The 27,667-nt window shown below is 47.3% G+C and overlaps 1 protein-coding gene across 9 annotated transcripts in view; it reads right to left on the bottom strand.

The window, feature by feature from the left end:
• Positions 1-27,667, bottom strand: part of LOC145358780 (receptor-type tyrosine-protein phosphatase delta-like) — a 517,644-nt gene that overhangs the window by 211,982 nt on the left and 277,995 nt on the right. For all 9 annotated transcript variants that reach the window (XR_013889502.1, XM_080213067.1, XM_080213059.1 and 6 more), the window contains one exon: positions 20,924-21,034. Coding sequence is in view for 8 of the 9 variants with exons in the window: in XM_080213067.1 (XP_080069193.1) it covers positions 20,924-21,034 (111 nt within the window). In the remaining variant the exon portion in view is untranslated. The remainder of the gene's footprint in view (positions 1-20,923; positions 21,035-27,667) is intronic.

Here is a 27,667-nt window from a genome sequence, read left to right as displayed (position 1 = left end):
CTCTCCTTCCCTATGAACAGTATGCTTCATCTGTAAAGCGTGCAAGAAACAATACTTCTCACTGTATCCTGACACGTGACAATGATAAATCAAAAACTTCAATTCAGGAGTGCGGGACTGCTGCACGGTTAGAGTTTCTGTTCTTCGGGTGTTAAACTGAGGCCTCAAATGCCTGTTTGTGAGGATGCTAAAATATCCCATTGCACTAATTTGAAGAAGGGATGGAGTTCTTCAATCTTCCTCCCTCGACCCATTACAGTAATCCAACTGCTACCTCTGGGATCTTGCTATGTAAAGAAGCGGCTGCCACATTCACCTCTAATGACAATCACTTCACGTGGAAGTATGAGGCGGCACAGTGGTTAGCACTGCTGCCTCACAATGCCAGGGACGTGGGTTCGATTCCCGGTTTGGGGATCACTGTCTGTGCAGAGTCTGCATGCTCTCCCCATGTCCATGTGGGCTTCCGCCGGGTGCTCCAGTTTCCTGAAAGTCGTGCTGGTTAGGTGCGTTGGCCGCTCTAAGTTCTCCCTCAGTGTACCCGAACAGGCGCTGGAGTATGGTAACTAGCGGATTTTCACAGTAATTTCATTGCAGTGTCAATGTAAGCTGACTTGTGATGCTAATAAGTGCATTTTATAACTTCAACTTTGTCATATGTGAAGTGGTTTGGGGTGTTTTTGAGGGATGTGACAAGGTACGCCATGAATAACTTTTCTTGTCCAGCAGACAGTCTGTGTTAGGGAGACATGCAAGGTCGATTCTCATTGTGAAGAGTATTATGGCTGTAATGTGATTAGTCAGCACTTATTAACATTGTAACATCATCTGTAATGATGTGATGCTTTTCCTGAGATTTGCTATTTTGACTTCTACACCCGATCCCTCTTAAAACAAAGTCAGAGAGACAATTACGACAAGGCTCAAGGGAAGGGTTTCATCATTGGCTCAGAACCTTGAAGAACTTAACACATTGAGAGAAAGAACGTGGCTTCAGTTTCGGCTATGCTTTGCAAGCGTTCGTCCTTCAGAAGAATAAAATGTAATCCATCATGTTTTAAGCCGGGAGGAGAAGGCCGGGGAGGGGGTGGGGGGTGGGTGGGAGAGGGTGCTAGTGTTCTGGACTATTTCTTTGAAAGTGTGTGGCAACGCTGTTTGGATGATTCCGAGCCCTGATTCACAAAAGAATGTGACAGTGAGTACATTCAGAGAGGGGTGGGGTGGTGGCGGAGGAGGGGAGGGGAGAGGGGGAGAACTTCATCACCAAATAACCTCCACAAGGCAAAAGCTACACTGCATCAGACACCAAAGCACCAGTGAACAAGAAGGCACAGATTATCTGCCATTTTGGCGAGAGCGAATAATCTGTGCCAAAATGTTGAAAAGCCACAATAATTTGCATCTTCCAGTTCATTACTACAATTAGATTACACCAACCCACTGAGAGGGGAGAGCTCTTGTTTTTAAATGGGTGCATAAAACTCTACTGGCCTGGTTAACAGGTGCTGAGAGGGAGGATGCGAATTAGAATCATGAACCAACATTTCAGGCACTTGGAAGAATACTAATGTCCTTTAACACGGGCTAACCTCCTAATAGAGCAACCATTCCAAGTGGCCTCAAATGCAGAGTCTGTCATAACGCTACAGCCGCACTACAAGGAGACCAGAGCTGCCTGAACTAGAACTGCAGATCTACACTGAATCCTGACTTAGACTGATTCCAGTCATTTCCAAATGGAACTGGATCCTTATCCGGAGTTGGGCAGCCCTGTACCATCTGTGGGGGGGATAGAGTGGGAGATGTAGGATAAGGCGAACCCTCTAAGTGTCCTTGGAAATCCTCATCGTTACAGGTTGACGAACAGAAAGCCGGCCAGCCACCGTATCCCTGCTAGCTAAGGGGTTTGAAACGGACTGTGGATTTTAGGAGGTGTAATCTAATCAATTGGAAGGCAGAGAGAAGCAGTGCAGGATTGCGAGAGCAAAGACAGGCAAACACAGGAAGAGTTCAACATATCAGACAGTTCAGCGTTTCCACTGCACAATAGTGTTTTCTAATGCATGAAGATAACCACCTGATACAGAGTCCTTTGGCTTTAATCTTCTGACATTCAGAACTCTTGTTTACTCCAGAGAATGACTTCCAGACACACTTAACACTTGATTGGCAAACTGTAACTTCATTTATACCATGTGCCCAACACTTGATTCCAATCGTATCTCACCATTCCTATCTGAGGTTGTAAAGTCACGTGACACCATAAAGAACCTTCAATTATTCAGAAATGAGCATGGAGATATAAATTTGTCTCTGGATACCCCCACCCGAAGCTCACCTTCATAACTCACTCCTGAAACTATCGCCACCATGCTGCAGGTTGGCCTTTTTGCTCAGGATCCAAACTCTGGGGTTTACTGTTCCTTGGCCATGAACCCTCCATGCAACCAAGGTTAACCATCAGGTCAGTCACAGAATCCCTACAGTGCAGAAGGAGGCCAGTTGGCCCATCGAAGTCTGCACAATTCCACCCAGGCTCTAGTCCCGTAACCCACTTATTGACCCTAGCTAGTCCCCCTGATAAGGAACAAAGAACAACACAGCATGGGAAACAGGCCCTTCGGCCCAACAAGCCTGCGCCGCCATTTTAACACTGTGCTTTTCCTCTTCCACCCTTGACCCATGTCTATGCTTATGGTACCCCCACTGGAAACCAGATTGAGGGGAGAATAATTTAGGGACAATTTGCTACACCAATCAGCCTAAGAGCACATCTTTGGGGTGTGGGAGGAAACCGGAGCACCCGGAGGAAACCTACGCGACCACAGGGAGAATGCGCAAACTCCCACAGACACTGGCCCAAATCCATGTATCTGCACAGCAAACAGTGACAGTCACTGAGCTGTCGTGGTGCCCATCTGCTGGTCCAGTTTAAGCGTACACTAACGACGTGAAGCACTAGGCTACTCTCGAAACATCCAAGAGCAGCCCACGCACGACCCACCGCATGTATGCCCCTCGTTAGACAACAAGGTGGACCGACACACCACAGACACCAGGTACAACAAGGTGGACCGATGCACGTGCAAACTCCACAGAGACAGTGACCCGAGGCTGGGAGTTCAACCTGGGCGCTGTGAGGCAGCAGTGCGAACCACTGTGCCACGCCGTTCATTCAACACAGGCCAAAAGGATGGTGTCATGCCAGTTTGGGCTCGGATGTCTTGTTGGGTGTAGTTTGGGCATCTAAGCTAAAAACAAAAAGGGTTGCCCTAGAATACCAGGTGCCAGTGAGAGTCCATGTTTGCCAGCTAGTTCCTCTCATTCCCCCTGCCACGCATACGGGCGTGTGTGTGGATTCCAGACACCTTCGAGATTTAAGGCAACTCCAAATTGTGATGGATTCTACTGTAAAGATGTAACCAAGTGTTGTCCAGGCAACAGGCCTGCTCTTTAGAGCCACAATATGTTGCCTCAAATCAGCTTTCTTCATCCGTGACAGACTGCCCCCAGTCAGTCCAATCAAACAGCTCCAGCCATTTTTAAAAAGAAATGCATCTAATTAATGCATTAAAGAGCCATCTGTGTGTGCCGCTGCCAAAAGGACAAGATGCAGGAAAACTACACGATGCAGCCAAGGTCAATTGTCCGGCCTGTCCTCAATTTGGCGACACCATTAATTCATTTCTGCGTATCGCATTTTAATCTTAGAATTTAATTTTGTGTCGCTTTATGGTATTCTTAATGATGCAGGTCATTGTCCCTCCTATGAGCCATGGCTGGATTTAATACCACGCCATTAAATCATCATCAAAGCCTACCCGATCAAGCTGAACTAATCGCAATCAGATGCAAGAAACATCCCTGAGCCCTCCGTTACAGGGGTTGAAGATGGCAATGCGCGATTGTGGGAGTGGGATAAGGTTCGGCTATTTCCCAATCTAACCGGATGGTAGGGGCGAGGTTGTAGAAGGCAACAGGGAGGGAAAACAGAAACCTCTTGCACAGGCCCATACTTCTCAAATTAATTAAACCCTCCCCATTTTATTGTGGGTTGATGGGCTCCTCCCAGGGAAAGCGGGACAACGGAAAACCTCACTTTGAGCCACTTCCACATGCCCGTGTCCTGGAGTTGGGAAGTCTACTCACCAACTCAGTCATTGGCTGTGTGGAACCCGAAAGGTGAGAGTGTGCCCCCCTCCCAAACACCAAGGAGATGAGAGTGTGCCCCCCTCCCAAACACCAAGGAGATGAGAGTGTGCCCCCCTCCCAAACACCAAGGTGGCTTCCTATTTCTACACACCGCACTTGCTATCAGCGCATTCATTCAAATGATCCGAGCGAGACTCCTATTACACGTAACTGAGAGGCATTAAATTTTGGCTTCTACCTTCACTCCAGACTTTCATCACATTCTGCCACACCGCGAGGTGGGCTGACTCATCCTTCGGGATAAGCAGACCGTCCCACTGCTGGCTCACAATGTAATACCGATCTGTGGGGGGAGGGGGGGTTGCCTGTAAAGACAACCTGGAACTAGAGACTAAACCTGAACTTGAAGACCATTACCATAGAAATCACAGAAACGTAGAATCCCTACAGCACAGAAGGAGGCCATTCGGGCCATCAAGTCTACACTGACCACAATCCCACCCAGGCCCTATCCCCGTAATCCCACATATTTACCCTGCTGGTCCCCCTGAGTGTAGGGTCAATTTAGCACGGCCAATCAACCTAACCCGCACATCTTTGGACTGTGGTGAGGAAACCCACCATTCTATGTATTCTCAGCAGTTTGTTGTCAGTAACTGATGTGTCTCACTGAGGCTTGTTTTCCCAAACCAAAGGAGTTAGGTTTGTGTGGACGAACTCCGGTTTGATCCACCTTATTCTCAAGGTACAGTAGCCACACAATGGCAACATTGCCGCAGAGAATAGTGTAGTTAAGCTTCTGCGATCAGTATTAGTTATGTTATTGACAGTAATAAGCAGAAGGCATAGCCGTAAGTGAATCAGCTCAAGTTTCCTGGGTCCAACACACAAGACTTTCTTTAGCCCCAGGTGCTGTGTGTGCAGCCTGCAGTTGTTTAGACGCAGTGACAGGACGTGTACCTATCTGCTCAGCTTCCTCACCTTCCCGAGGCACTGGTCCTTTCTGGGGTATTATAGATCTTTGGGTGCCAGCCCCTATCTTTCTACCTCACTCACAGGACTCTGTCTGACATATGTACATCTAATTATGTAACAACAGGTAGCCACAGCTTGCTCCTGCTCTTATCTGACAACCAACACACTCTCCATCCTAGGATTAATGAACAGCTACCTTGGGTGAGAATCCGTCGACACATTATACTCTGCGTTGAATCTACTCAATTCCGTTCTCTGTTATGTCTCGAAAGTCCAATCAATTACCCAGCAAACAAACTGGGGTTTGTTACACTGGGGATATTGGCAGAGGTGTCACACTCTCCTTTTTCAGGTGGCTGTGACAACGTATACACAGGATACAGATTACAGTGACAACTACATTCACTGTGTAGGAAGGATGTCAAGACTATGGAGAAAAAGCTAAAACAATCCGTGGAATGCGATGCTTTGGTTACAAAAGGCTAGAGAAACTGGGAAGAACAGCATAGCATGGAAACAGGCCCTTCGGCCCACCAAGTCTGTGCCGACACAGATGCCTCTCCAATCTAATATCCCTCTATTCACTGCCTATTCATGTATCTATCCAGATGCCTCCTGAACATTGTTCGAGAATCTGCTTCCACCATCTCCTCCTCTCTGATCTTTTCATTAGATCGGAGATGGTCAACAGGAGATCTGACCAGGGCGTTGCCAATTATGAGCGACTTTGATAAGGTAAGTAGTGAAACCCTATTTCCATCAATTGGTGAGTTGGTAATTAGGGGGCTAGTAAGATTACCAAAAGATTGAGAGGCTATGTTTCGAATGCAGAAGGGTATTGCTAGTGGAATGTTCTTATAGCAGCAGGATCCATGACAGCTTTAAAATGGAAAATAACAATCGTATAGAAAGTGAGTAAGGGACAGGGGAGAACAAGGGAAACAGCTCTGACTAAAGGTCATCATGACTCAAAACATAGGCTCTATTCTCTCTCCACAGATACTGCCTGGCCTGCCAAGATTTTCCAGCATTGGCTATTTTGGTTTCAGATTCCAGCATCCACAGTAATTTGCCTTGATATAGGGGAGAAAGTATTACTGCAACTGTAAAAGCAACCTTCCAGAGAGTTGCCACGGGCGTGATGGGTTAAAGTATCCCCTCGGCAAACTCTCGGAGGTAGATATTGAAGTTGGCACCCGATCATCAGGCCGGCCTTAAGGATCAGTCACTTGTGGAAGAAACCCTCCTTCACAAAGGTTGCCACGATCCCACAGCTGGCAGCTGGCGCGCAACGCCAGGTCGACGCTCAAGCATGAAGTTAGACATCAACCCAGAGCTCCGTTCTGATTTATTCAGAGACAGCACATAGGGCACAATGAACTGTCTGGCAATCTTAAAAAGGCCACTCTATCAGAAGGCACCAAAAGCTGAAAGCTGCTGATTCAGAAGACTGCTCCTGTTCACTCAGTACCAGCGTTCTGTCAGGGTGCTTAGTGCACCGTGACTTACATTAGACTGTGCAAGCTCTAAAGTGGTGTCTGACATACCAATTGGACAGCCTGTCAATATAATAATAAAGGTTGCTGCAGCGTTGATATACTGTCACTGGATGTCACTTGGACAAGTAGTAAATAAGATTGGATAGTCTTGATTTTTTTTTCCCCTCTCTTCTTTTCTACACTGGACTCTGCTGGGACTCATGCTGAGATAATGGTCCTGCAGGTTGTGGAGGCTTCCTGATAATTTATCCAGGCAGGGCTGACAATATCACGAGAAACTGAATTGTACTCACTCCAATTTAGAAGAATAAAGGGGGAATCTTATAGTTGGGACTGGACAGAATGCAGATGCAGGAAGAAATCCAAAACCAGGGGTTCACAGTCTAAGAATAAGGGGTAAGCCACTCAGGACTGAGATGAGGAAAAACTTCTTCACTCAGAAAGTTGTGAACCTGTGGAATTCTCTACCACAGAAAGCTGATGGGGCCAGTTCATTAGATACATTCAAGAGGGAGCTGGTTCAAGAGGGGTGTGGAGAGAAAGTGGAAGTGAGATACAAAAAGTGCATGATCAGCCATGATCCTATTGAATGGTGGGGTGCAGGCTCCAAGCGCCGAATGGCCTGCTCTTGCACCTATTTTCTATGTTTCCAACTGTACACATGACCCTCCACACTCCAAAGCTGTGTGGGTTTTGAGCCCAGTGATGTACCACTGGGGTAAACTGGATTTGGAATTCTAATTGTTCTCAAATGTCAGAACTGACCAAAGGGATGATGTAAGATGCCACATCAAACATTCATTATTGCAACACCATGGGCGCAATTTTTAATTGACTCCAGGGGTAGGCCCAAAATTTCATACCACTGGGAACATAAGAAATAGGAGCAGGAGTAGGCCATCTAGCCCTTCGAGCCTGCCCCACCATTCAATAAGATCATAACTGATCTGAAGTGGATCAATTCCACTTACCTGCCTGCTCCCCATAACCCTTAATTCCCTCATCGATCAGAAATCTATCTACCCGTGACTTAAACATATTCAACAAGGTAGCTTCCACTGTTTCAATGGGCAGAGAATTCCAGAGATTCACCACCCTCTGAGAGAAGGAGTTCCTCCTCAACTCTGTTCTAAACTGATCCCCCCTTATTTTGAGGCTGTGCCCTCTCGTTCTTGTTTCCTTTCTCAGCGGGAAGAATCTCTCTGCCTCTACCCTATCTAGCCCCTTGATTATCTTATATGTCTCTATAAGATCCCCCCTCAGCCTTCTAAACTCCAACAAGTACAGGCCCAATCGACTCAATCTCTCTTCATAAGCTAACCCCCTCATCTCTGGAATCAGCCTGGTGAACCTTCTCTGCACTCCCTCCAAGGCCAATATATCCTTTCGCAAATAAGGCGACCAAAACTGCACACAGTACTCCAGCTGCGGCCTGACCAGTGCCCTGTACAGTTGCAGGAAGACCTCCCTGCTTTTATACTCTATCCCCCTCGCTATAAAGGCCAGCATCCCATTCGCCTTCTTGATCACCTGCTGCACCTGCAGACTGGGTTTTTGGGATTCATGCGATGAATGGCCACTTAAATCAACTCCTTCTCTCTTGTGGCCTTTTCCTGTGGGTAGGTGGGCAAAACGCAGCAGGAGAAAGGAGACAGCTCCTGGGGGGCATGGGGAGATGGGGTGTTATGATGGCTACAAAGGCCATGGGGGAATCATTGATAGATCTCTCCGTGGGCAGTACCTGCACATTGCCCAATCTGGAGACTTGCCCGATAGGAAGCGTTCAGCAGGGTGTTAAACCTGTTACTTTACCGGACCATGGTTGTAGGCCCCGAGGCGTTGCACGACTGAGCCGTGAATCACGGGAGTGGCCTCTTTCTTGGTTCGCTCTAAGGATTGCTTCACAGAATCAGAGACTAGAATCACAGAATCCCTACAGTGCAGAAGGAGGCCATTCAGCCCATCGAGTCTGCACCAGCCATAATCCCACCCAGCTCCTATCCCCGTAACCCCATGTATTTACCCTAGCTCATCCCCCTGGTATTAAGTGGCAATTTAGCATGGCCAATCAACCTAGCTTGCATGCGTTTGGAGGAAACTGGAGCACCCGGGGGAAACCCATGCAGACATGAGGAGAATGTGCTAATTCTATATTGACAGTGACTCACGCCAGGAATCGAACCCGGGTCCCTGGCGCTGTGAGGCAGCAGTGCTAACCACCGTGCCATCGGGCCACCCCACTTCTGATCATTTACTTTAATGCCTTTTAGCCCACACTATCCCCAGATCCCTTTAGATATCAGTGGCATTTAGAAACATGTCAACCTCTGCTGTAAACATACTCAACGATGGATGGTCCTCTGGGGAAGAGAGAATTCCAAAGATTCACAACTCTGCGACTAAAAATATCATCTCCATCCCCCTTATTTTAAAATTGTGTCCCTTGGATCTACACACCCCAACCAGAGGAAAAGGTCTTGCCTGCATCTATCCGGTCTATCCCTTTAAGTGTTTTATTCGACGGCAAACTAACTGTAATATATAACTTGTTAGGTGACTTTTCCTTTAAGAGATATGAGCTGTACTTTCTGTAGTGAATGATTTCCTTTCATCCTCGCTTACTTGCACGTACCTACAGGGCAGGAATATTTTTCCTCTTAATGACTTTCAATTTTTTTTCAAACAGAGGGTCTGAGACAGCAGGATCGGCAAATACAGGGATCTAGAATCGGCAAGTCCTCATTAAATTAAGGGAATAAAAGGCCAAATTCAAACCTTTTGCCTATTTCTAGGCTTAATTACTGTCTAAATACAGCATAAGGGCAGCTGAGCCATGCTTTATTGAGCAAACTGTTGTCAGAAACCATCAGGGACCTCTTTCTTTTTCTATCTTTTCTCCGTCTGTGCGATGAATTATGGGACCGAGTAGGAACTGCGCCAAGAGCAGTAATAACAGCGCAGAATATTTCAAGTGACTGGCAGATTTTTTTTTCCCCTCTCGGTGCTTCTGTTTTATCTCTTTCAGCTTGAAACTATTTAATTCTTTCGGATGCATCCCTGCTGAGATTCCAGTCCCAAATCCTGTTTCCGCTTTCCATTTGATATTCAATCTAAATGTCACCATTATAACCCACTAATGCTGCACACACAATGTGTGTTCTGGTATCCGAGTGTGTTTACGGTGGGGGAGATGATTATGAAACAGATTGTTCATTTTGTTTCACTTATGGCGTCACTTTGCCACCGGGCAAAAACATAGTGCCAGTGTGTACTAGTGTGCCAGTGTCTCCTGGTGCGCCAATGTGTACTGGTGTACACAAATGTGCTCTGGTGTGCCAGTATGCACTGGCATGCCAGTGTGCACTGGTGCGCCAGTGTGTGTTGGTGTACACTGATGTGCACTGGTGTTCACTGATGCGCACTGGTGTTCACTGATGCGCATTGTGGTACACTGATGCATATTGTTGTACACTGATGCGCACTGTTGTACACTGATGCGCATTGGTGTACACTGATGCGCATTGGTGTACACTGATGCGCATTGGTGTACACTGATGCGCATTGGTGTACACTGATGCGCATTGGTGTACACTGATAGGCATTGGTGTACACTGATACGCATTGGTGTACACTGATACGCATTGTGGTACACTGATACGCATTGGTGTACACTGATGCGCGTTGGTGTACACTGATGCGCGTTGGTGTACACTGATGCGCGTTGGTGTACACTGATGCGCGTTGGTGTACACTGATACGCATTGGTGTACACTGATACGCATTGGTGTACACTGATAGGCATTGGTGTACACATGCGCATTGGTGTACACAGATGCGCATTGGTGTACACTGGCATACACCTTTTTGCACTGGTGTATGCAGATGTGCACTGTTGTGCCAGTGTGTACTGGTATACACTAATGTGCACTGGTGTGTCCTGGTGTGCTGCACTACTGAGTGGAAGGAGAATGCTAGAGGGTCAGTCAATGGGGTTCGGCTCCGAACAGCAATTGCCGGAACTCTTTTAAGAGCAGGCAGGTTGTCCTGTTCTACTCTGGGAATGGGAAGCAGGAAAACCAAACAGAGGAATTGGAATTCTAATAACTCAACTGGTAAGCTTCAGTCGCTAACCCGTGTTTATCAACCTCAGCCTGGGCAGCATGAAAGTTGGTCTAATTCATGTCTGTAACCAGGGCTAGTGAGGGGGGGAAACATCAGACCATTTCCTACTCCTGGTAAATATGCAAAGACTTCTTTAGGAAAGTGTGGGCCTGAGATGAAGGCAGAATTAAGGTTGGTGCATATTGTCCTCCATTCCCACACAAACTGCTAACATCACCTTGGCTTACAAATGAAAGTCACACACTACAGAATGACTACCAGTCAATTTGCTGCCACTGTTACTTTCCATGTCCTCCATCTGGGAAGATGGCGAAGATTTCTCTGTAACCATCTTTTTTAGTTGGCCTGACATTTCCTCAAAGGCTTCTTTTAAATCCTTCCAAATCCTTTCCCTTTCTGTCTCAGAAACAGAATACTTCAGCCTTGTTTAGGACACCATCTGATGTCTCAAGCTCAGGATTATCTAAAAAAGATCAGGCAGACAACTGGCAGCCTGCTCGGGGTCCTCAGAGGCCCACTGCTTTACTGGGTCAAGGGTTCAAACACTCCTCGCGCTGCGAAATCCTTTTGCGGCATTTTGTGGCTTAACTCACTGAACTTTTTGCATCATGAGGAATGAGACGTGAGGGGCCATAGCAAAGCTGCATTTTTCTTACTGCCCCTTCCTTATTCCCCAGTGGAGATGACGAGTTCTCCTCTGCCCTGCCAGTGAAGCTCTCTTGTTGGTTGTTCCCCGAGAGGCAACATTATCACACTCTTTATTCTTTATAATGAGGAACTCATCACAAGGAGAAAGGGAATTTTTGAAACTGAGTTACCATCACTAACATCGACTGGAACTGAGTTACCAAGACTATCGTCTACTGAGGTCAAGAAGGCAGGGCCTTCAAGAATAACCTCAGCCGGTACGGGAATTGAACCCACGCTGTTGGTATCACTCTACATCACAAACCAGCTGTCCAGCCAACTGAGCTAACTGACCCCATTGTACTGTGTACAATTCAACTCACTACATTGTGGGAACATCCAGGAACTGGAGCAAAGAGCAACTAATCTGATAGTTTGATTGGGGGATCTGGGATGTGAGGAAAATGCTGTTAAAAATGAGAATCTTGACACAGGAGAGGAGAACGCTCACAGGTAATCTTATTGAAGTCATCAAATCTTCAAAGATACGGACGCGATAAAGATCAACGGGGGGGGGGAGAAATTCTCCTGTCCCACCCACCACAGGAATCATAGCGGCCAGGAAGTGAACCATGCAAAGGTTGGGTGGGATTCTCCGGTTTTGGGGCGAGCGCGGTGGGAGAATCCATTCCAATATGTTTAATAGGGATCTCAAACTTGGAAGAGAGAGAATTAAAGGTGGTGAGAGTTAACTACTTGACACAGAAAATGGCGAGTGAATGGAATGACGGTCTGCCAAAGAAGGCAGCGTGGATAATTTATTTGCTGATGCACGACTGATGAATAATTATTCATAGCAAGGTTTGATAGAGGGGGTACAGTAGGCAATGGGACTCCTCAGATGGATTGCAGTGGAGTTTCCTCGCTCTCCATGCATCTATAGGTTACTGAAGCCAACCTCATCTACTGGGCCTCAACTTTGTTCAATGTTCACCCCTTCCCCCACAATCACACCATCGATTATTTGGAAAATCAGATAGATTTCTAAAACAACCTCAATGCCTGTCAGATGCAATGTTATCACTCTACTGTCACCATCTCAGGGAAATCTTGGAAGACAGCACAACACTTCTCAACGGCTGCCATTTTTGACCTCCCATTTGACCTTTTGACACCTCAACCCCGCAATGTGTGCCACAAAATGTACCCAGGAACCCCTTCACATTGCAAAAGCTGCCTTCTCCTCTCTGCCCCTCCCCTTGTCACACACACACACATATACACACACGCACACATAGACATGCACACACGCACACATGCACACACACACACAGGCACAAACACACACACACACGTGCGCACACACACACCCACACACGCGCGCGCACACACAGGCACAAACACACACACACACGTGCACATACACACACGCGCGCACACACACACATACACGCACATGCACACACACAAAGTTGTCTCATCAGGTAGTTACTTCTCAGTGTAGTCCAAGTGTAAATGGTATAAATAGGTGGCTGGCAGCCTCCAAGCCCATCTTTAAACCGTGAAACCTCATTGAAATGCAGCAGGAACACTGTCTTGTCATAGCATGTTTTAGCGTGACATAGCAGCATGCAGCATGTTATCACATTCTCCCATCATGCACCAGGCAACAGTGTACAAGCGCCAAGGTATCATCACCACAAGGCACAACACATTACCAAAACAAGTGGGGAAAATCTTTTTGGGATGCAAAAACGGGGACCCACAGACTAGTGCAAATTATCTGAACTGTGCTGTGGGGGTTTAGTTTTTTTTTAATAAAAAGATTATTCATATGTAATGTGGGTTAAAAAAAGTAAAAAAGAAAAACACACCAACCTTCTCGTAGCTCTGAGGGATGTAGGGGGTTTGATGCAGAACACAATGACATGGGGAGAAGAGAAATAGGGGAAACACAGAGAGAGTAAAAAGGCCTCTTCAAGGCTTTTAGCTGCAACATCTACTCTCACTAACGACCTTTGACCTTTCCGCCTAAACCTTCAAGAATCAATTTTTTTTAGTGTGTCGCCTCAATAATTAGTCCTGAGGGAATCGATATTTAGCTCAAACAACTCCACTGATAAATCAAATTAAAAAATAAACAAAAACTAACGCAAGGCTCTTGCATTATCTTAAAACACGTAACTTAGAAAACATTTCCTTCATTCATTCCCTTCCCATCTTTTTCACTTCTTGCGGTCGGCTTCAGGATTCTGATGGCGAGCTTCCCCCCCCCCTCAATAAATATCGCTGCCCTCTTGCCGTTCTTCCCAGCATGCTCGGCAATTTGGCTCCCCGCCACCTCGTTCCCCGCCACCCGGCAAGCCTTCTGAAAGAGTGAAAGAGATGCGGCTGGATTGCTCCCACCTCCCCACCGACTCCCCCCCCCCCCCCCCACCCCCCCCCCCCCCTCCAACCCACCCCCACCCAACCGCCGCCAATCCAGCTGGGGTGGGAACAGTTGACTCCGGCTCTCGGCCTCCAGCGCGCTGGGCCCGGGCCTCGTTCCCCGCAGGCTGACTGCACGCTTCTCGCAGGCGAGAGGAGTCTGCTGTTCCCCTCCCCTCCCCTCCCCCACCCCCCCCCCCACCACCTCCTTCCCCCTCCAACCCACCGCCACCCCCCACCCCCCCACCCCCCCACCACCTCAACCCCGTAGCAGACACAAATCCTTTTCTTTTCCAAAAAAAAAACACAGTCAAACCTTGTTTGTCACGGACTAGGCAGGAAAGCTTGGAGAGGGATCAAATATCCATCCCCCCCTAATATTATTTTATAATTAAAATTACAGTGGGGGGGGCGGGAGAAATCATTTGTGTTATCTTCAATACATCACCAATGACCTTTCACCTCTCCATCCAATTGGTACGGCTATCTCTCCTAATATCATGACTTGTCTAACGGCAGCGGGTCACCAATAGGATTTTTCAAATGACATATTACTTGTCCGGTTAGCGCACACTTTCATCCTTGACCTTTAGACGCCTCAAGAGGTCAGATCTTCAGGAGGTTGAAGCGGCCAACAAGCAACGGTCCCCCAGCCCCGGAACTGGCCTGTTGCCTTAGTCACCGCTTCAGCCTCTGAAGAGGGAGCTCAGGGCCACTGGTGATTCACAGGCAACAGGAAAGAACACAATTTTTAACAAAACAAATCACTTTCTTACGCTGTGAGTGGTACTTTACATAGAAGGCATGCAAAGAGGATAATATATATTTTTAACAATTTGTATTCTGGTAAATTGACTGTCGGTGGAGTGAATTCATAACTCTCAGCTGGGAATACTGATCTACTTACAGTGCAGCCATTATGTTAATATACTGCATTAATATTTCCCCTTTGTGTTGTCATTTCATCATTCTCAAATTATTAGTTGTAACAGCATAAGGAGAGGATGGCCTCGAGCAGCTCTGCACTGCTCGAACAAGAGGAACGGAGAATACATCAGAAATAAGATGCCTGAGTGATGGGAATAAACACCAGAGGCCAGACAGTCTCTGCCTTGCTAGTTAGGAAGCAGGACTAGAGGGAAAATTATCCCTTTATGGTCAGTGGATTGGCTTGCTGCTTCAAGGACTCATTGGGAAGGGGGAGGGATTGGTAACGATTTTCTCCTCTCCTTATGGAGGTGTGCCCCTCTGGGAGCACAAAAGAGGGGTGTGCATGGCAGAAAAATCGGATTGGCGCAGCCAGTGCTCATGCACAGATTCAAAATGGAACAACTCCCAGTCCAACCTCCTATGTCTCAATCAATCTACCCATCTTGCCTAAATCTTTACTGGCCTTTGTTGTTTGTCCATTCAAATGTTCCTGTTCCTTGGTTTCTCTCCTGCTAATCTTGAAGTGCATAATGGACCGTTGATTCCCAGTTAAAAAAGGGAGTGAAGCAAGAATGTGGAAAAGGGCAAGGAGAACGGAACTAAGTGGGTCTGAGAGTGAAGCCTGCATTATGTTGTAAAATTCAATGGTACCTTCATACATTTTTCTCTTGGACATTAAGACACAAATTTACTGAGTGCTGTTTAATATGTGTGAGTGTGTGTGTGTGTGTGTGTGCATGTATATGTGTGTGTATATGTATATGTGTGTATGTACATGTATGTGTGTGTATGTATATGTGTGTATGTATATGTGCGTGTGTATATGTATATGTGTGTGTGTGCACATGCATTCGTTAATGTGCAGGCATATGTGTGTACATGTGTGTGCTCGTGTGTGCATATGCATGTGTGTATGTGTGTTCATATGTGCATGTGCGCATGTTTGTGTGTGCATGTTTATGTGCGTGCGTGTTTGTGTGTGCGCCCTATACAAGATTTCTAATAACAGAAAGGTGGATTAGTGCTCAGAAAACCTTGCCTCTTGTGGTATTAAATCAGTTTGATAGACTAGCTCCCCTGAAGCAAGATTAAGAGCGTTCTTGCTTTCAAAATACTTGCTCCTGTTTTATTGATATGGATCTCTGCCAGTTTCCTGCAGTCTGGAATGTAAAGTCGGCAGAATGAGCTGGAGTGTAGGTTGGAAAAGGATCACTGATAGTAGGGAGCGACCAGACCTCATTTCAGACAGAGCTGTGCACGACAATATGGCGATAGTGTCTAAACGAGTGCAGCCGCCACCTGCTTCATTGCAGAAGAGTTGGTCTTTTGGTACACTTTAAACAGCAGACGTCTTGAAATAGCTTTTTATTTTTGCTACCAAAGATTTGGCTCCAATATGCACTGAGATATTGGAGAATGTCATATTTTTTATATGAAAAAAAAGCAGGAAGGAAAAGAAGGCTGATTGCCATGCTTTCATCTCCCGGGCTGGAGCTGGAGCTGAGCCCAGGCGGAGGGGATGAAAGACTTCTTTCTGTCAGCTGTTAAAGAATCAAAAATTTAATGAGTGAATCCTCCAGCTCCGCTCTCCACGGACTCGAGTTTGCAGCACAGAACTGCTCGTGATTCAATATCAATTCACTCTGATTGGGCCGTTTTATTCAACGAGGTTACAGAGATTGCAAGGCTTTAATTGAAACAATTCATCCTCCACTCAAGACTCTTCTCATGTTGAGGTTAGAGGTATGGATTATTCGCCTCAAGGCACTGACAGGACTGAGTCATAGGGTGGCACGGTGGCACAGTGGTTAGCACTGCTTCCTCACGGTGCCAGGGACCCGGGTTTGATTCCCTGCTTGGGTTCCCTGCATGTTCTCTCCGTGTCTGCGTGGGTTTCCTCCGGGTGTCCCGGTTTCCTCCCACAGCCCGAAAGCCGTGCCGGTTAGGTGCATTGACCATGCTAAAATTCTCCCTCGGCGTATCCGAACAGGTGCCAGAATGTGGCGACTGGAGGATTTTCACAGTAGCTTCATTGCAGCGTTAATGTAAGCCTACTTGTGACACTAATAAATAAACTTTTAAGCTTCAAAACTTGGGGAGGGACTGAATACACATGGCAGGCAACAACCTAACAACATTTCTGGGAGGGGCAGTGACAAAGTTGCTTAGTTGTGCCATGGTGGAGAGGGGTCGAGGATGGGGCGGGAGACAAATTTTGCCAGATGAAAGAGGCACCTTCCATTGTTCTTGAGGAGACATAGACCTTCTGCGCAAAGTGAGATAGCCTGTGTGACAACACTTCATTGCCACAGGAGGAAGCCAGGTCATTGAGTGTACTTAAGACAGTAATAGATGGATTCTTGATTGGGAAGGGGATCAAAGGTTACGGGGAAAAGGCGGGACAATGGGGTTGAGAAATAATGATTGAGTGGGGGAGCAGCCTCGATGGGCCAAATGGCCTAATTCTGCTCCTGTAGCTTTCATCATGATTGCAGCTTTGGTTTTGAGAGCTACGCACCAATTTTTGTTTCCAATCTGAAACTTTTGCAGTTAAAGACGTCGACATCACACCCCTTCTTGATTGCTCTCAAGTATTCATTATTCTACAACTGAACCCGTCAAATCATCTGCCACCTGGTCTCTATTGCCAGACTAAGCTATTTTTGGATGTCTCGTCTATTTTAGTTTTTAGCCTCCCAAGACTGCAAAGATGCCAAGGGGAGGCATTCATTTGTTTCTTAGGTTTGTCTCCCATCAGGGACTGATAAGCCACGTGCATGTTCTTCAGAGTGTTCCCTGCTGTCTGAAAGCTCATCAGATACCAACAGAACTCACTAACGGCTCTCAACTCCTTCCTGCCGCCCCTGGAGATGCCTATAGTTTGAGTCGCGCAGTCCAATGCTACTGCTGGCTGACCTCTCTGTCAATATGTTCCTTCCCTGGCTTTCAGGAAACGTTGAATAAAATACTTGGCATTTAGTCCTGTTTAAAATGACAACACAAGTTAGGGGGAAATACAATACACGTTCAGGCAGCGCACTTCGTGGTCTCTTGAGTTGTTAAACTAATTGCAATGGGTTGGTTACCACACCGAGCCCCAGTTACAATGAGCAGGAAGGATTTGGGAAATGGTTTTGGGAAGAGTTCATTTTTGTAGTGATGTCCATTGGGATCTGGACCAAGATTAAAAACAACCCGATGGTGTGAGAGGCTCAGGATCTCTCTGCACACAATGTCCGATTTTTAGGAGTCAAGGGATTTCTAGGAACTGCACACTGTATGTGTACACGTGAAAAAAAAATACAACATTTTGCCATCAGCCTTTTTCCAGATCTATTCTTAGACATCGATGGTAGATTCAACAATTCCCAGCTGATAGTTATTTCTGGAAGAAACTGAGTAGACAATTGATAGTTTAGAGATGGACAGCAGGTTTATCCCAGATTTACACAAATTTGTGGAAAATTACACAGGGCATGATATTTAATCCTTTCCCACTCCTCTGCGATCAATAATCGCTGGGTCAAAATCCAAATTATAAAAAGATATTGTAAATAATTTAAATAGTTGAGAACCAACAATATTTTTCGGTGGTTTGGGAAATCCACTGGCCTTATCTTCCATTCCAGCTTTTGAGGGAACAGTTGTCAGCCATTTTGTGCTTTTGCACAATGTCCCATGATATGTTTTTTTCTGGCACGTTGCTCGAGAATTTTTTGAAATATAAATTTTCTAGAAAATATAATACGACACTAAACAGTTAGGTAACTGTTAAATTTGAAGTTACAACATTCTGTAGACTCAAGGAAAAAGAACGAAGGATCTTATCTATTAATGACTTTGAGCGAAAAAAGTCACTATTCCATGGGCTGGGTTTCAGATATGATGGGATCAGGCTGAGGTAATTATGGACACAGCTAAGATAAATGGGAATTCTTTATTCCAAACTAGTGCACACTTTGTAGAATGGAATTCCACCTTTGGATGGGAATGGTCAAGGCTGGAATGGACAGAGAGCCAGTGAGATCCGGGGCCTTTTTATTTCTGTCCCCGTACATCGATTCTCTTCAGTTGAGCTCAAACACATTCTGTAATGACAAGTTGCGTAAAAAGGCTGAATTAGATCCTTCCCTCACTATCTAAAATTTATAGCCTATCTTCAGATAGAACAGGGGCGTATATCTCATGGTTTGAAGGGGGGCTTGAAAAGTCTTGGCCGAGAGACCAAGCGATCAGCGGGTAATCCAAATAAAAATGAACCGGCCAATGCTGCAATTGGGTTGGTTGTAGCAGTGTTGTAACGGCCTCAACGAGGCCCGTGAGGTGGGCCTCTTGGAGTACGATTGAGGCAATGATTGCCTGTCCAATCAGGGAGTCTTGAGGAATGGCGGGGCGACCGAGATTCCGGATTCTGACTTTGTACCTGAAGCACTCTTAGGAGAGGAAGAGAGTTTGTAAATAAAGGGAATCTGGTGAAGGGACACCGGCCTCTGAGGAGTTATTTTGAGCGTGCTCTCACCATGCCTGCTGGCCCTTACGTTAGGTACACCAAGTGGATCCTAACACACTTGGACAAGGCCATGATGAGGGGACACTTTTTAATATCCCTCCCTGCCTTTATATTGCATGATCTGGTCGCTACTTGATTCTGGCCAAAATAAAGCACTTGAGTGTGATTATTGACCATCCATCATCAATGGTGGATGAAGAGGGAATGTCACATGACCATTTCTATCCAATCTCATGAATTAGCTCAATTCTTCAATCAAACAGAACCAACATAGTGATATCACATGACGTCACCCAAGTTAGTTTTCACTGTGCTATGTAACTGAATGAGATCTTGTGACACTAATAAATAAACATTAGTTTGACTTTATTCTGCTAAAGTTGATCAAATGGCTCTTCCCTTTTTGATCCCCTCGCTTTTAGACCTCTACCTTTGAGTCTGGATTACTTTTGTTTGAAGTTAGATGACATCAGAATAATTAACTAACTACAGAACTTTCTAGATCTTCTGGAATGGGGGGCTTTCCGCCCTATCGGAGTAGGTTGCCACTACGATGGGGCTGTACTCCGGGAGGTTTCATCGTGTAACCTCCACACCCTTCCCATAAATCAGCTGACACTTCCATCCTCGTGACTTACTAGACCAATCAGAAAGCAGAAAAAAAGCCCTCAATACCCAATTGGATGAGGCCTGACTGTCGGTCAAACCAAGTCTCACTTCGCTCCATTTTCAATAGTTTAAAGAGAAATGAAAATGGTCGAACAATCAAACTTTCTTAATGTTCCGATGGGCTTTCTCCAGAGTCGCACACACAATAGTGTCTTGGAGATTACCCTCCAATTCCTGGAGACTCCAGGCCAATCCTGGAGGGTTGGCAAACCTATTTTGGAGAGTGTGAAACAAAGGTGCTATCTTGCCTGGGTCATTCTCCCTTCCGAAGGAGTGCACCTCTAATTAAATTAGCTTGTTTGACAATCTTCAATATTTATTTTAAACTACCTGTCACAGGGATGGATTTTCGCAGGAATTACAGAGGACTTAAAGTGATTTATTCTCCAGACAGGCACTTTCCGCCTCCAATCTCCTCGGTAAGTTAGTAAGCCAGAGTGATGGAATTGACCTCGGTGCACCCGGGGTCAGGGAGAGAGTTCAGAGTTCGTGTCCCTGATTCTTATCCAGCATTTCCAGCAGGAAGAATAGGTTTACTGTTAGGTTAAAAACACTATTTGTAATTCTGATGGAAGCGATTTGGGATTTTAAGGAATTAGGACGGACTCCAACCCCACCCCTCATCCCGTCACTTCACATAAACCGTTAGAAACAGGCCGGGGATGTGGTTTTAGCAAAACCCCTTTTCAGAAAGTGGGGCCAAGCATCTGACACAAACTGCTCCAAAAAAAAAAGACTTCTCGTGGAAGAGTGCAGGAAGAAGCCATTCGGCCCGTCGTCAAAAATGGACAAATTTTACCTGCCGTTAAGGCTACGATATTCCTCCCGGGAGATGAGATGGATTTTCTCAGGAGGTTTCCTGTAAGGATCCAAACATAACCAGAATATACGCCCCTGCGCTGAACTTCTTTAACAGAAAGCAAACACTCAGGAAACTAGGAGATCATAGCAGTCGTGCGAGAGGCCCAGCACCCTTGAGCGAGAGGGCGTTGAGTAATCAGCCGCTCCCTACCTCTCACGTAAAGATTAGCAGGAGGAGAGTACCGCACTCCAGCGTTGTTCGATGCCACGCATTCGTATTTCCCCTGGTCGGTTTCCTCGCTGTTCTCAATCTGCAGAGCACCTGTCAGGAGACAAACGGCAGCAGGGCCCAGTTAAAATCCCAGGAACGCTCACGCACAGTATGCAGAACTGGCTGCATTCCCATCACCACCCTCCCTCCCTCCCCCTCCCACCCTCCGCCACTGACCTTCCTCCCCCATTTGGATTGCCAATGCTGATTGGTCTCGAGTTCACCCGAGTACAGGGTGTCGCTCACTGGATAGACAGCTGGCAGGCTCGGGGGGGGGGTCTCTACTTGCGCGAGGAGAGGTGGGGGGTTCTGAATCCACGATCTCTTCTGGAGTGCCGGGGCGGTGGAGGGGTTGGGGTGGGAGCCTCTTTTCAGCTGTTGGTTTTTTTTCCTCAAGAGGAGCTCCCTCCTCCCCTCACCCCGGGACATAAGAACATAAGAACATAAGAAATAGGAGCAGGAGTAGGCCATCTAGCCCTTCGAGCCTGCCCCGCCATTCAATAAGATCATGGCTGATCTGTTGTGGCTCAGTTCCACTTTCCCGCCCTCTCCCCATAACCCTTAATCCCCTCGCTTATCAAAAACCCATCAACCTGCTTCTTAAAAATATTTAGCGAGGCAGCCTCCACCACTTCAACGGGCAGAGAATTCCAGAGATTCACCACCCTTTGAGTGAAGAAGTTCCTCCTCAACTCCGTTCTAAACCGCCTCCCCTTTATCTTGAGGCTGTGCCCCCTAGTCCTACTGTCTTTTTTGAGCGGGAAGAGTCTCTCCACCTCTATCCTATCCATCCCATTCATCATCTTATACGTCTCAATGAGATCTCCCCTCATTCTTCTAAACTCTAACGAGTACAAGCCTAGTTTATTCAGCCTCTCCTCATAGCTCAATCCCCTCAACTCCGGTATCAGCCTAGTAAACCTCCTCTGCACTCCCTCCAAGGCCAAAATATCCTTGCGCAGGTGCGGCGCCCAAAACTGCACACAGTACTCCAGCTGCGGCCTCACCAATGCCCTATACAGCTGCAGCAAGACCTCCCTACTTTTATATTCAATCCCCCTCGCTATGAAGGCCAGCATCCCATTCGCCTTCCTGACCACCTGCTGCACCTGCAAGCTGGGTTTTTGCGACTCATGCACAAGGACCCCGAGGTCCCTCTGCACCGTCGCCTGCTGCAGTTTTTCGCCACGTAAGTAATAGTCCTTCCTACCATTCTTCCTACCAAAGTGGACCACCTCACACTTGCCAACATTAAATTCCATTTGCCATTTCCTGGCCCATTCGCCCAGCCTATCTAGATCCTTCTGCAGACTCTCCACACCCTCCGCACAATTTGCCTTTCCCCCAATCTTGGACACTCTGAAGACTCTGCCTACCTGTCCAAGGCTGGCAATGCCAATCACCAGAGCTGCAAAACTCAAGGGTGCCCACACGCAGAGCAAACAATGTGGTCAGCTCTGGAGCAGGGTGGGAAATGATTCTTTTGACTTCACTCTTGACTCATTGCAACAGTTAGCAATTACCGAGCTTGTGAAAGAAGATATCAAGTTCCGATAGACAGCGAACCATCTGCCACAGCAACAGGGCACAGTTACCAATACAGTGTGCACGGGGCCAGTCCGTTTAACAGAGATCAGCTAAGGTTTATCATCCACAGATCCGCTCGGTGCTCCAGAAAGGAACAGGGAACTCCCTGGATGGGATTTTCCAGCCGCACTCACCCCAAGGCCGGAAACTCCCACCCGAGGTCAATGGTCCGTGTCCCGCCCACGACGATTCCCGCGGCAGGTGGGATGGGAAAATTCCCCCCTCTGTGACCGCACTGGCATTAAGAGACGTGCCCACTCGTGTGGGCATCTTGTCACGCACCCAGCTCCAACCTCGGAGGGCAGGGATCTTTCAGGCCTGCTGGTCAAACCGAACCCTGACTCCGGTTGCTGGGTTTCCACTTGTTAAGTCTCAGCGTTTACCCAACAGGTCATCGTTTGTTACCGAGGCCTGGTGACTCAACTGTTCAAACAAGCAGGGGGTTCGCAGTCAAACCCAACCTGGCCTCACCCAGCGTCCATGTGCGCACAGCCCCTGGTCATCTTTCTGGAGTGGAACCCGAGCTGATCCTTCCCCCTACCCCCCCGACTATTCCGTTGTGATTAGATGTATCGTCCCAGTCTGTCATAGAATCCCTACAGTGCAGGAGGAGGCCATTCTGCCCATCAATCCTGCACCGGCAACAATCCCACCCTATCCCGCTTAACCCCAAGTATTTACCCTACGTATTCCCCCGACACGAAGGGGCAATTTAACATGGCTAATCAACGTAATCCGCACATCTGTCAGCCAATAAAGGCCGGGGCTCAACCCCCACCTGATCTCTGTGGTAACCCTTTGCAAGGACGCATTGTCTACTAACCTAGCCTCCCATATTTTCAGTCCCATTTCAACCCAACTGTAATGACTGCCACAAATTGTGCCAACCACGCTGCCACAATCTCTCCACAGTTCAGAGATTCATAGAAACCCTACAGTACAGAAAGAGGTCATTCGGCCCATCGAGTCTGCACCAACAACAATCCCACCTCGCCTTATCCCTGTAATCCCGTATACTTAGCCTGCCGATCCCTCTAACCTACGTATCCTGGGACACTAAGTGGCAATTTAGATGCGCCTAACCTACGCATCTTGGGATTGTAAGGACACCTTTCAGGCTGTGGGAGGAAACCGGAGCACCCGCGCAGACACGGGGAGAATGTGCAAGCTCTACACAGACAGTGACTCCATTGAACCCAGGTCCCTGGAGCTGCGAGGCAGCAGTGCTAACCACTGTGCCACTGTGCCGCCCTTAAATGATTAAATCCGAGGGGAGATGGAGGGTGATGGGAATAAGATACTGAATGGACATGCCACTAGCAAGAGGAATATGGGCGCTGAATGTGGATTCGACTGAATACTCCTGTTCAAATCTGAATCATGCACACTCTAGTTAGTTGGGAAATTTGTTTGGGATTCAACATAAATCACCCTACGTAGGGGAGGATTGAAACGGGTACAAATAAACTTCAGCACTTACAAAGCTAACCAAATCTAATACACTCAGGATGAGATATTAGTTCTCTGCTCCAGGCCTTGTCATTTCTGATTGAATGTTCAGACCTTCACACGATCGCCCCCTTACACAGCCCACTGTAGCCTTGGCAGCACACAGCTATGAACCCTGGCCCCGCACACTCCGACATATTTCATGTCAAGCTGCTTTATTGCCTTGGGCCACTCTCTTGTGATTTATTTGTACAAATGCCACCGCAAAGGGCATCTTACAGCTGGAGAAAACACATCTGAGGTCACAGGCTCCATTCCTTAATGAGGGACTGGGCCTTGATGCTGCTGGTTCTCCAATCCCAGCTCTGAAACAGTGACATTTATTACTCAGGTTATGTCGCGAAAATGAAAAATAGCGGGACAAGACATTTTTCAAAGCTTCTTTGTGAGGAACAACTAGAACTTCCCCTCCGGCTTCCATCCCTTCTCTTCCCGGAGTGGTGCTGGTTGCTGGATTCCCGCTTGCCAGGCCTCAGTGTTTACCCAAGTGGTCATCTTTCGTTACCGAGGCCTGGTGACTAAACTGTTCAAACAAGCAGGGGGTTCGCAGTCAAACCCAACCTGGCCTCACCCAGCGTCCATGTGTGCACAGCCCCTGGTCATCTTTCTGGAGTGGAACCCGAGTTGATCCTTCCCCCGGCCCCCCACACTTTTCCGTTGTGATTAGATGTATTGTCCCAGTCTGTCATAGAATCCCTACAGTGCCGGAGGAGGCCACTCGGCCCAGCAAACCTGCACTGGCAATAATCCCACCCTATCTGCTTAACCCCCAAGTATTTACCCTACATATTCCCCCGACTCGAAGGGGCAATTTAACAAGGCTAATCCACCTCACCCGCACATCTGCCAGCCAACAGAGGCCGGGGCTCAACCCCCACCTGGTCTCTGTCAGTCAGACACACTTGGGTCAGGAATTCCGGGATGACCGCTTTGCTACTGGGCTGAGTATCCAATCCTGATCCCACCATTGTGGGGGTGGCAGCTGTTACCACACACAGGGAAGACCCTTCAGCATTGTTATGGGCATATTGGTGAATTAGTCATTCACACAGAGGCCCTGGAGTGTGGGGTTGGTGTAGTTATGAAGCAGCACAAGGAAACGTTGCCAAACAATTCCTGCAGTTTGGGGATTTTCAATGGCTTGCTCTGAATAAACACAGTAACGGTCAGAACCGAGCAGAGAACAGAACCCACAGGGGGGCAGACACTGGGACTGAGTTGGGGGTGGGGGGGCAATGCTCCATATGGAAAGGAAGCCTTTATAGGAGGTGCTGCCCCAGCTCCCTTCTCCCCAGCCCCCCCAAACCCTTCCCCAATTCCTACCTGAGGCCCAAATAGGGCGACCTGCCAGGCACCCCCGCTTCCTGCCCCTGAACTCCACCCACCAGCCTCAGAATTGAGACTGCGAGGAATGTGGTCAATAGTTAAAGCGGTCAATAGTTAAAGCGGCCAATAGTTAAAGTGGTCAACAGTTAAAGTGGTCAATAGTTAAAGTGGCCAATAGTTAAAGTGGCCAATAGTTAAAGTGGTCAATAGTTAAAGTGGCCAATAGTTAAAGTGGCCAACAGTTAAAGTGGTCAATAGTTAAAGTGGTCAATAGTTAAAGTGGCCAATAGTTAAAGTGGCCAACAGTTAAAGTGGTCAATAGTTAAAGTGGTCAATAGTTGGACTTCTCCACCCGTGAAGGCACCAGTGGGGGTTGGTAAAATTCTGCCCAAGGAAACGGGCATCCCTGTGAGCAAAGAAAGCACCCAATACGGATAAGGAGAAAGAATAGGGCATCGAATCGAGAAGGGTAGAGAGAGCCCACCTTCTTGATGACGAGATGAACCATAAATCATTTTCTCTCAATGTTGACTCAATGGTCATGAAGTATTCATTGAAATGGTTCAAAATCCTCTTGTACCTATAAAATACCGATCAAAACTCTGCAACAATGCCCCCCAAGTACAACTATTTGATATTTCTTACTTCACTCTCAATGAACAGTCAATAGAGGCCAGAACTCTACCCCCTCAGCCACCACGGAACCAGCGCAGGCGAGGGTCTCACGATGGAAATCTCTGTTGACCTCAGGTGGAAATTTCCGGTCTTGCCGAAGAGAGTCCCTAAAATCCCACCCAGAGTGCGTTTACAAAAATGGCAAAAACCCATTGGGGAAAAAAAACAGTCCAGTTTTTCGATCTGTAACCAAAAACCCCCCCACTTCCCTACCCAGATATCCCTTCCTCCTGCATTCCCTCCAACCTTCTTTCCTTCCTTTCCTCAGGTGATTTGGGATAACGGTGAACTTTGGGTACAAACCATCGTCCCACCACGCTGTGGCTCAACGTTGGAAATTTGTCAATAAGAGTGCAGCTGCAGCCAAGCCAAAGACTTATGACCCTCTCCTTCAAGAGTGACGGGGCCAAGCAGAGAATGACTTGTTGTATCTGCACAGCATGCAAGCCATGAGAAACTTATAATGGTCAATGGCTTGATGAAGAAGCTGAAGAAATTGGCAGCCACCACTTTTCTATCAGCATCTGCAGTGAATCAGAGCACACACTGCTAACTACTAGCTGCCCAGTTTTATCCACACTGGATGGATATCCAGAATACCATAAATGCTGACTCTTAAGAATTACGTAGATTTCCAAAGAACAACATGGGGAATCTTGCTAAGGTCGCTCCCCACAGGAGAGGGTTGACGCTCTCATCAAAGAGAGGTGATGTACAACCGTGAGTTCTGGGCGCGAGGTGATCCTCTTGGGTAATATGTTTCTGCCGTAACGGTGGCAGAGGTTGTGGGTGAAAGCTGCAGGAGCCAACGAGGAATAACATCTCCGGACTAGCCCAGATTTCAGTAACTAAACTGAGGAAGCGGCAAGTTCGGTCCCACTTCCGACGCACCGACTCGTTCTTTCTCCGTGGCGTCTCCCCACCCCAAAAGAATGTAGATTTGGACGGGGGGGGGGGGGGACTGTCCCAGGGATGCCATTCACTCTCTATGGTGTGTGAGTACTTTGATGATGGGGAACATTATTGCTGGGCCTGGCCTGTACCCCACTTTCACAAACCACTTCTCCTTGCAGCAGCAGTGTCACCGACTAGCAACCTGGGGAGGGGGGGGGCGGTGGGGAATGAAAGCCAGGAGGAAGCACAGAAGTGAAATGTAGCACGGCTGAACTCAGGAAAAGACTGGACTCTGGGCTATGCAACTGATGCACGGGGAAGGGAGTGAGAGGCGGGGGGACTGGGAGAGGAGGGGAGGGCTGGGGGTAGAGCCTCCACATACCCATTTACGATGGACATAACGTCTGAAGATTAGGCAGTGATAGAACTGGGTAGACAGGGATGCGTTTGAGAGTCAGCTTTCCTTCGAATAATGCAACAGCGAAATCAGAGTCCGAGACATTGAAACATATTAACATACATTTCTAACACTGAAATAATCTACAGTATGTGAGCGATTGACATTATAAACAACCATAGATTCTGCCACCTTGTTAATATACAAAGCAAAGACCTTCACATCGCCGGATCCAGTTAGACAAAAAAATCATTTAAAGAGCACGCCCAAAACATAATTTATTTCTCCTTTTTCTT

This window comes from Carcharhinus amblyrhynchos, chromosome 26 (genome assembly GCF_965287045.1).
Source record: "Carcharhinus amblyrhynchos chromosome 26, sCarAmb.v2.hapA, whole genome shotgun sequence".
Taxonomy (NCBI): Eukaryota; Metazoa; Chordata; class Chondrichthyes; order Carcharhiniformes; family Carcharhinidae; genus Carcharhinus; species Carcharhinus amblyrhynchos.
The sequence above is the reverse complement of the archived record's forward strand: the minus strand, read 5'-3'. Positions and strand labels throughout refer to the sequence as shown.